Source organism: Pithys albifrons, chromosome 4 (assembly GCF_047495875.1).
Source record: "Pithys albifrons albifrons isolate INPA30051 chromosome 4, PitAlb_v1, whole genome shotgun sequence".
Classification (NCBI taxonomy): domain Eukaryota; kingdom Metazoa; phylum Chordata; class Aves; order Passeriformes; family Thamnophilidae; genus Pithys; species Pithys albifrons.
In genome coordinates this window covers 11,996,752-12,007,260 of record NC_092461.1, presented here as the reverse complement: position 1 = coordinate 12,007,260, position 10,509 = coordinate 11,996,752, and the positions used below count along the sequence as shown (strand labels likewise).

Here is a 10,509-nt window from a genome sequence, read left to right as displayed (position 1 = left end):
AAGGTCAGGCCCGGACGGCGGCACCGCCCGCACAGCCCCGGCCGGACACCTGCCCGGCCCCGCGGCCTCTGATTGGCCACAGCACACGTCACTCTGGCTCGGAGCGCACTGAATGGCCAATCACCTGGCTGTGCCGCCTGGGGCGGGGCCACGCTGGCCAGACCTATAAATAGAGGCGCTCTCAGTGGTGTGTTCGCTTCCAGCTGGCACCGTGTGAGCCTTCGGATCCTCGTCTGTAACTATTTCTCTTTCTTTACTCCTCAACTCTTCTTAATCTATTCTCCCTTCCCTCTTTCCCTCCCTCGCTCCCTCCCTCCTTTTTCCTTCCCTTCCTTCCCTCTTTCCTTCCCTTCCTTCCCTCTTTCCTTCCCTCCCTTCCCTCTTTCCTTCCCTCCCTTCCCTCTTTCCTTCCCTCCCTTCCCTCTTTCCTTCCCTCCCTTCCCTCTTTCCTTCCCTCCCTTCCCTCTTTCCTTCCCTCCCTTCCCTCTTTCCCTCCCTCCCTTCCCTCTTTCCCTCCCTCCCTTCCCTCTTTCCCTCCCTCCCTTCCCTCTTTCCCTCCCTCCCTTCCTCCCCTCTTTCCCTTCACTCTTTCCCTCCGTCGCCGCCTTCCCTCTTTCCCCAATTTCCTTTGGGTAACTTAAGAGCAGTGAGTTGTGCTTTGCTAAGCTGGTGTGTTCCTTGCTTTGTGGCGAGTGCTTTTGTGGACTGGGCTTTGTGCTGGGTGTTTTGGTGAAATGCTATTTAGGCTTGGTCACATACTATACCTGTAAAACCTTTTGCCAAAAGTGTGTATTTTCTCTGTAAGTTATAGGAAATCCTCTCAGAGAAAGCGTGGTGCTGTTTTCTCTGTATGGGAGTTTGAGGTAATAACAAACTTTTTAAAAGTTTGGTTTTTTGAAGCCTTAAATATAAGCAATATTCCCAGCTAAGCACAATGCTTCAAACTTCTGTTCCCAGTACCTGCTGCTACACAAGGATAAGCAAGTACACCAAGTAGTTTGTGTAACACTCTCAGATCTATTACAGATGAATGAGCATTAATTCCCTGCAGAAATCTGAGTGTATCCTGACACACATTTCAGCCAATATTGCAATATTCTATTTCTATACCAAAACACTGAAGAAGTGGCCTTTGAAGTGATTATAGGCCTAAGTTTTTTCTAATGTTGGAAGAGCTCTGCTCAATCTACGTGTTAAAGCAATGCCAAGCATTGAAAAAGTGTCTTTGATTTTCCTGAGGTGATCCTTTGAAAAACAGAGTAAATCACAAGAGATTTAATTCCTCTATGCTGATAAAAAATGATGCTTTTCTCTTGACTGGCCATGAAACAGTGGTAGAACTACCACTGAAATCACGTGGGTGAGGGCACAACCTAAAGGAAAACAAGTGGTCAGTCCCAGCCTGCAGCCAGGGCCAAGCTTTTTCTTACATTCTCTTTCCTATGATCAAGCAAAAAGGTCAGAAAATACAGTAAAGTGTTTGTCACCTCCATAAAGTCAGGAAGCCTTTCAATTTTATTGCAACGTTGTCAGGCTTCTTGAATGAATGGTAAAATGAAGCTTTAGCCCAGGAAGTGTAGACATGCAAAAAATTAGACATTCAGATGCAAATAGTGAAATGCTACTAAGGCAACAGAAAGTATTGCCACAGGTATTTCCAAGATCTTCAGCCCTTGAACACTCTCCCCACAGCCCTTCCCAAAATTGCTAGAGAAAATCAAAGGCAGCGATAAAGAGTCTATTAAAAAAAAAAAAAAAAACAGAAAACCACAAAACACCAGCTAACAAAAAAAAATCCTAAAAGTCCCCAAGTCAACTGTCAATTCACAGACCCTCTGGGAACCAAAACCAGATGGTCAGTGATTCCTGAAAAACAAAAAAACAACTAGTTTTGAGTGCATAACTCCTTCTCAGAAAAAATTTGCCCAAACATCTATTATTTTGTTACCTTACAATAGGCTCAGGAGAAGGCACTGCAGTCACTTCAGGACAGAAGGCTGCATGAATCTCTGCAGTGAAGCATTTAAAAATTAACCTGGCAACTCAAAGTTCATGATGAAAACTGTGCAATTTATTTTCATTAACTAGATTTGGTCCAATATTTTTCTAAACTATTTAGTCAAGGTAATTTATGATTTCAGGGTAGCAAAGGAGATTTATTGCACCAGACTATTGCTAGTCTGAAACTAAGTAATTAATGAGAAATAATTGTTGTGTTTTGAGCATGGTGGCAGTAGTATGAGATTTTGGAGACTACAGAGGGCAGAACTTCAGGCCTGATTGTGTGACTATCTGTGTGTGTATGTGTATAATTGGTAGCATATTTAAAAGGGCTGCTTTCTTGTCTTGGTGTGCTTGCTCTTCTATCTAAATATGTGGTTTATAAGATCTCTTGTCATAGATGTCACAAAACAGGACATGATAGTGATTATTCTTTAAAATGTCTGGAAATAATTGTATGGCTTTCTTCTGTTGCTTTGTGTCTTTCTTTTTAGTGCAGATCATGGAAGGAGGAGAACTGCCTGGGCTTTTGGTAATTGATATTGGTGGCATACGTGGGATACTGCTCAGCCATGTGGCATTCCTGAAGAAACATTTCTACCTCATCACCATGAAGGAATTGCTTGAAAACAGAAAGCATTTAAGTAAAAAGGTCCAAGCAATCTATCTGTGGTGGCACAAACCAGTCATCGACCAAGAGCTCCTCCAGAGCCTGCCAAACTTGAAAGTGATTGCAAATTCAGGAGTGGGGATGGATCACCTGGATCTGAAACTTATAGCAAGCTTTGGTGTGAAGATGGCTAATGCTCCTCATGCTGTTTCCAGCAGCACAGCAGATGCTGGGATGGCTTTGTTGCTAGCATCTGCCAGGAGGCTGGTGGAAGGTAACATCTCCATTCTTTGTGACTTCTAAAAGTTGTACAAGTTTTACCTACCATTAACTTGACTTCTCTTAGAGTTATCTGTAGTGCACATAAAATGTGAAAATCTAAATATGTTGCCTTGACAAGTTGAACAATAGGAATTTTCATATATTTTATGTATAATAAGGATACTTTTAAGTTGTTACATTACACACAGAGATACATAACCTATATTTCAAAAGGTATAAATAAAATCACATGAATTTATTTTTTACAGGGTTGAAAATATTTGACCAGAATCTAAGCACATTTAATTCAAATTTCTGCGTTATGGACCAGTTTTTTTAAAAAAATATGGCTGTAGATTTAGTTTAATGGTTTCAAGTGAACAACACACTGGAGTGTGCTTTCTAAATACAAAAACTTTAAATTTTGTTGCCTTCTTCAGCAGTGCATTTTCAGTGGCTGATGTAAGATTTGCTTTTCAATGTGATAGTGTTACAATGCTATGACCAAAAATGAGGGGTGCCAAAAACCTGATGATCTCTGCAGCCACAGGGTGACAGAAGAAGAAATTAGGCTGTAGGAGGCAACAGTGGAGCAGAACAAAGGTATATAGAATCATAGAATATCCTGAGTTGGAAGTGGCCCAGAAGGCTGATAGAAGCATGGGCCTATTCTTGGGGACTGTAATGGATTGGTGCAGAATTGGGACATTTCAGAGGCATAACAGAGCAGGCCACTCCTGTTTCTACTTAAAACATCCTTTCTAGTTTCTTCAACAATTTATTCTTGCTATTTCCTCAGATAGGCCTACACTTCACGTGGTTAGAGTGCCTCCTGCTTCAGGAAAAGATTCTCCAAATTTATCCTGTTAAATTTACCCAACTTTGACTTGCCTCCTGTACCACAGGATTCATAGAAACTCAAAGGAGACTTGTCTTGCTCTAAATCTGTTTCCCCTCACAAGGAGGAGGCAGATTAAAAGGGAGATTAATTTCTTGTTCCTGTCTACATAAACTATCCCTGGTGGCATTTCTGATAGCTCTGCCCTCACATGACTGAGTGTTTTTCTGAGTCCTTTTTGTTAATACTTCCACAATATTCTGCTTATGTTTTAGAAAAGCTGGCAATATCAGAAGACTGAAATATCAAAGCTTGTCACCTCCCTAACAGACTAACAAGTGCTGACTCTGTATATAACTGTATTTTACTTGTAGAAAATTGTGCAGGTTTAGCAGATAATTATGGAAATTACCACAGTGGTTTTTAAAGCAGTTGCACTTTTCTTTCTAGGGAGAGTGGCGGATGTGAACAGGAAAGCTCTTATTCAAAATAAGGAAACCAAGTATCTGGTCTTGTTCTCCACATGACGTTTCCAAACTCTGCATTGTTACTGGCAATAAGTATTTTGATTGTTAAGGAAGAACAGGGCAATATTTTCATGAGTCTAAAACAGTAAAAGGATTTTGGGGGGAAATAACATCAAAAGGCATTTCGTAGTATGGTGAGAATAATGGGAATGTCATATATACATGTAGCGGGGAAAGATGATATATTAGGGTGTTACCCAGGACATACAAAATCATGTGGTTGTGACCATTAGAGGTGTGCTGTGGTACCACAGCAAGTTCAGACTCTTTTGCCTTGTTCCTCTGTGTTGGACTCCATTCAGTTCTCATATTTGAGTGTTTTTCTTGCAGTCCATCACATTGCAATTTCTTCAAGTATTGATTACTGTGAAGCTGATATTCTGGGAGTTAAAGTTGCTGGAGCTACTCTGGGAATCATTGGCATGGGCAGAATTGGATATAAGGTTGCTCTGAGATCCAAAGCATTTGAAGTGAACATTTTGTACCACAACAGGACACGGAGGTAAAGATATGTCTTGACCTTAATTGCAGAAAAACTCTCTTCTAGATAGCTAGTATTTTATTTTCAAGAAATTATGTCAGAAATGAAGAAATAAAGCAAGAAATGAAGAAATAGGACCAAGATTAAGACAAAAGAAAGTTTCCTTAAATCAGTCCTGTAAAGTGTTACTTGGTGTTTAAACACTTGGAAACATAATCTATATTTTATATTAGACATTTTCAGCATATGTAAGCTGAAAAATGGAAATCAAGCTTATACCTTCTTTTTTTATTCATATCGTATTATAGTGACACATAACTCTACTTTATTTTTACCGCATATTTTGAGGGTCTTATTAAAACTTAATGTCTGGAAAACTAGGAGACATATATTTGGCATGGGATGAGGATCACCACCATGCTCAGAGCTTATGAATACCATTACTCTGCTTTGAGCAATGATTGCTTCCTGTGAGGTGCTTCTTCCCCACAGGGGATCCTGGAGAATGGACCATGTGCTGCCATCTGCTCCAGTGCTTAGCCTTAGTCCATTGGCAGACTTTATAAGAAGCCCCTGGACCCTGCACTGCATTGACTGAGAGGCAGACATGCAATCCATCCCCTGCTGTAGGGCTTGAAGGCTTTCATAAGGGTCTAAACACTCCGCTGAGACTAAATTCACCTTTATTTGCCACCTGTTTGCTACATGGGTGTGATAGTCAGATCCTTTAGTTTGTGTACTGGTGACATCATTGAAGAAAATATTTTCAAGACTGATGCCCTGAAATTCTTCTTTTCCCACTAGGAAAGCAGAAGAGGAGCAAGCTGTTGGTGCCACTTACTGCGAAAAAATAGACAGCTTACTCCAGCAGGCAGATTTTGTGATGGTGGCAGTGAGCCTGACACCTCAGACACACAACCTGATTGGGAAAAGAGAGCTGGAGCTGATGAAACCCACAGCTACTCTCATTAACATCAGCCGAGGTACCATCCAGTACAGTTGACTGGCTGGAAAGTATGGGCCAGCTCCTGCCATGTTATACACAGCACTGTGCTGCAGCCTCTGTGCAGCTGGTGCATGTACCAAGCACAGATCACGCATGGCATAAATTCCCCTCTCTCCCCTTCCATTCTCTTTTCACTCTGAGCTCATTACCTGCAAGTTGCACTCAGTGTCTCTCTCTTATTCCTAACCAGGTCCTGTAGTTGACCAAGAGGCGCTTGTGACGGCTCTGCAGACTGGTGTGATCAGGGCTGCAGCTTTGGATGTCACCTACCCAGAACCACTGCCCAGGTTGCCATCTCTGCTTACATCTTGGACAGGATGGGGTGAGCCCTGCTGAGGCTGAGGCATCCCTGCAGCAGGCAGGGACCTGGCCGAGGCAGCCGGCTCTCTCCTAGGGGTAGGGGTTTGGGTAAAAGTGCCATGCATATGAACGGGATGCAGCCCAGATGCTGAGGCTGGTAACAGGCCTAGGTGCCAGCAAGCAGCAGGAAACAGAGAAGGCATTAGACCACCTCTGTAGAATCACCCTGTGAAGCTGCAGCAATGCTTCACTTGCAAATTCTTTATTAGAAGGTGCAACTTGCCATGAATGGGTGAAAGCTGGTTGTACCATCTCTTCTGAGACCTGCTACATTGCCCCAAGGTGTCCTTCTCCACAGGCTTCTTTCCACAATGCCAGGCTGAAGTACTGCAGACCTCTTGGGCCCAGAGGCTGCTTAGCTTCTGTAAAAAGACACCTCGAGGACCAGGATGGTGTCTCTTGGAGTTAATGTGGCGCTGGCTGCACTTTGGGTTTGTGGAGATTTTGGTCATGTTATGCCTGTGTGGGAAGGAATAACTACAGCTCAGACCATTGTGCAGGATGAATGTGACAGGACGGCTTAAACCTCTCTTCTGACATAGTTCAAATTGCTGCCTAATAACAAAAGTCTGTTTCTTGAGAAAAGAGAAACATGTCCTTTTATGGTCCAAAATTACTTCAAGACAAGTGGTCAGGTTCTTTGGGTCTAAGTGGGACCTGTAAAGTTACACCAAATTAACTTCAAATACAGTGCAAAAGCTGAAGGAGGAGTCCTTTTTATTTGGATGAACAACAGTAGGTAATTCTTTATTTCTTTTCTTCCAGAGATCATCCCTTGTTAAAGTTAAAGAACGTCCTTATAACACCTCACCTCGGCAGTAGAACAGACAAGGCCACTTACATGATAACAGAGGAAGCAGTTGAAAACATACTAGCAGCTCTGAATGGTCGCCCCATGCCCAGTGAAGTGCTCCCTAGCTGATGTGCAAAAGGATAATGCATCTCTTTTTACTCTTTTCTTTTCCCCCATCAGCTCTAAAGGTTTTTATTCTTATGTTTTCCCCATTAAGACAAACCTATTCCAAGTGGGCACTGAAAGCTCTGACTTGGTCTCATATGTCACTGAAAAACAGCTTTTACATTTTAATTTCCTTGCAAATTGGAGGAATGCACTACTTTTCCCTTGCAAAGCTAGACAGATGCATGCAGGCTTTTAGTGGCTCTAGGAAAAACTTGATTGCCAGTGCACTTCATGCTAGGCTCCCTAGTCCTAAAGAAAATGTCTTTAGATTACATAATCCACTTTGTTCCCATTCTATTAGCTATCAAAAACATCAAAATAAACTACCTGGACAGAAATATTATCAACTTTCCATATGGAGGTCTCCATTTAAAAGAGTTCCTGAGACACAAAATGCTGAGTCAATTTTCAGAAGTGTACTCAGAATCACTTAGTTAAAGCAGACTGGATTTTAGGAGGCAATTTAAAGTACTGATACTTAGGAATATTAGTCTTCAAGGTGAACATGCTACTTTGTAACACCAAATTTACATGCTCTCTACCTTCGGATCTTCAACTTTGCACAAATGTGCAGAACACTTGGAGCTCTCTAAAGCTTCAGCACCATTCTGTAGATTAGTGGAAACACAAAAGTCTGGAAAAGTGCACACAGCATTACATCCAAATCTATATGTTTTCCTTTGCATTAGTGCTTCTAGACATTTGCAGGAATAATTTTATTTGAAACAAAGTTTAACAGAGAGCTTTGCTACTGTAAAGAGAAAAAAGATTGACCTTTTATTTTTGTTACTGCTGTTATAAGAAAATCAAATCCCGTGGCTTCTCTACACTAGAAATAGAACCTATATTAATCATTCAAATTCCACAGGAAAAAAAAATCTCTTTAAATATAAGAATTTAATTCCACCTCACTAAATCTTGGTAGGAAACAGTTTGCCATCTTCTCAGTTGTGTTTATGTACTTTGTTATCTAATACAAGTCCAAAAACCAAATAAACCAATCCACAACTCAAAGTGGCAGTGCTATGCCATTTATTATGTAGCATGACTTCATGAATAATGATTATTTGATCTATAAAATTTATAATGAAGTAGCTATTAGGGACGGGTAGGATTTTGTGTGGAGTCTCCTGCTCTTTAGAGCCATTTCCACTGCCCTTGTCTTGCAGATGGTTGTCCCAGGTATTTACCAAAAGACACTTCCTTCTACCAGTTTAATATATGGTGATGTTTCCAACTCTTGCAGCTCAGGGAAACAAGACATTGCAGCTTTTCAGGAGCAGTGAGTTGGCTGTCAAGAATTTCAAGACTGGCCCAGGTACCTCTCTTTTCTTTCAGGTACAGGTGCCCAGTATGCCTTTCATTGTCACCTGGATGTCCTTGAAATAAAAAGTTTATTCTTTCAAAATAAAAGGCAAAGCAATAAATTAAAGAGCTGTAAAAAAAGTTCCAATAAACTAATATAGCAAAGAGGAAAAAAAACATTTTATTAGATCAATATCCTAAAACTGGGGAAAACAGTCATGATTTTGCACATGCAAACTTTCATCCAGGCATGAAGCAGCTAACAAAATCAGATACTGTACTTCATTTCACTTCTATTTCCTTGAATTTTCTTGGAGTTTTACTGCTATTCCTGCAAATTTCAAGAATCTTAGCTGATTAGTTTCAGAAGTGCTCCCTGCCAGTGGGGTGATTTAGACAGGAAGACAGTGCTAGACAACAGGATGCCTGTCAGTCATGAGAGTGATGGGTTGACTCACACACAATACACTTCATCTCATGATTACTAACAGTGGATCCAAAAATGCAGTGGCTGCATGAGTGAAGACATTTATTATAGTTTGCTCTGTTGATTAGATATTTTGAAACATTTTTGATGGGCAAAAAGTACATGATTTGGAATAAAGCGCTGCTACAGTAATCTACTTGGAAAGCTGGCCTTACCTATAGCCAACAGACAGGCTAGGGATAACATTTTATTTATAGTCAGTGAAAGCAAATGCATCACTTGGTTTGGACTTGCCTGAAAGAACAAGCTCATGAATATAGATTTCCTGCATATAGATTTGTCCTACAAAGCCTGATCACTTATAATACTGCCTTATGACACATAATGTAGACATAGGAAATTTATATTCTTGTCCAGTTTCATGCTTAAGCTAGTCTGTACAACCCAGCTGGGAATTGTATACTTTACATTACACAAAAGGCTTTTAGGGTAATGCAATACTTCAAGAGCCTAATCCTAAGAAACAACTATTATGCAAGCACCTTGTTAACACTGCAGGCATCAGCTCACCCTGCAGAACTACACAGACACCAAATTTAATGATGGGGATAAAGTCCACAGGTTATGCAATACTTCTCTCTGCATAGGCACGGACCCATTTCAGAGTGCTTTGTATGATGCTGGTGTAACAGATCCCTTTCTATTATAGAAAAATAACAGCACACAACAACACAATGTAATTTAGCTTAACTAGTCAATGGAGGTCTGTAAGGTACTCTACAAATTAAATCTACTTAGAATATGATAGTGCACTGGTGCACTGACTTCTCCTGTCACATATGTTATATAGATATATCTCCTGTAGAGATGTGTCAGCTCCTGAACCATAGCTTTAAAATTAGATATTCAAGTTGCATAAAAAAAGACCTTGAAGCCATCTGATTCTCTCCACATCTAACCACATAACACTCACATTTTCTTCACATTTGATAGGTATTTCCTGCATTTTTGCTTAAAAAAGTGTAACATTCCTTTAACTATTATTTTTTGGCTCCTCTGACAATTTGTTCCTTCATTTTACTCATTCACATTTGTCAATTTGATATACAAAGGAAAAAACTCCTGTGTTGTGCTTCCCACATTTATTTTTTACTTTCAGGACTAAAATTTGTTCATAGGCCGCCTCCTTCGATTAATGGGGAGAATAACTTGTGTCTTTGAGAGGGACTTTATAATGGTCCTTTGATCTTAGGTAACAGTGAGCAGCAAGTTAAAAGATCACCCATTACCTCTTATCAGCAAAGTAGTTTGAAAGTTTTGGATGCGAAACCAGTAATGTGTAAGCATTTTATAGTTTGCTGGGATTGTTTTAAGGAAGAAAATTCAAGTAGACTTAAGTGAGAATCCAGTTAATGTGCTGTAACTCAAACTTCCTAGTTAATTTTTGCTTAAAGTTTAACTGTCTGAACTTGAAATTCATGCAAGCAAATGATACTCAAAAATCATCACCAGGAAAACAGTATATGGTTTTGTATAATTACTATTAAATGTTATTACAGTTTATCTTTTCATCAGTAGTTTTATAGAAGATTTGGTGTTAAACTTGACTGGCTTAATGTTCAGCATATCAAAATGTATTTGGTAGAATTCAAGAAGACAGAATTTAGTAATCCATTCTTTTGAAAGCACTACATTAGTCAGGAGAGGCACAGCAGCACCCCATGGCTGGTTG

At 40.3% G+C, this 10,509-nt stretch overlaps 1 protein-coding gene across 6 annotated transcripts; it reads left to right on the top strand.

Annotated features, from left to right (window-relative positions):
• Positions 1-184: 184 nt before the first annotated feature.
• On the top strand, positions 185-8,059 carry LOC139671135 (probable 2-ketogluconate reductase). Of its 6 annotated transcripts, none has more exons than XM_071553459.1 (6): positions 185-231; positions 2,496-2,885; positions 4,568-4,739; positions 5,523-5,701; positions 5,915-6,011; positions 6,850-8,059. In XM_071553459.1, the coding sequence occupies exons 2-6, from the start codon at positions 2,504-2,506 to the stop codon at positions 7,004-7,006; spliced, it is 987 nt and encodes a 328-aa protein (XP_071409560.1). In that variant the 5' UTR covers positions 185-231; positions 2,496-2,503; the 3' UTR covers positions 7,007-8,059. The 6 variants fall into 6 exon arrangements, with proteins under 6 accessions (XP_071409560.1, XP_071409559.1, XP_071409561.1 ...); XM_071553458.1 differs by having other exon boundaries at positions 191-235; XM_071553460.1 differs by having other exon boundaries at positions 209-231; positions 2,501-2,885.
• Positions 8,060-10,509: the final 2,450 nt, after the last annotated feature.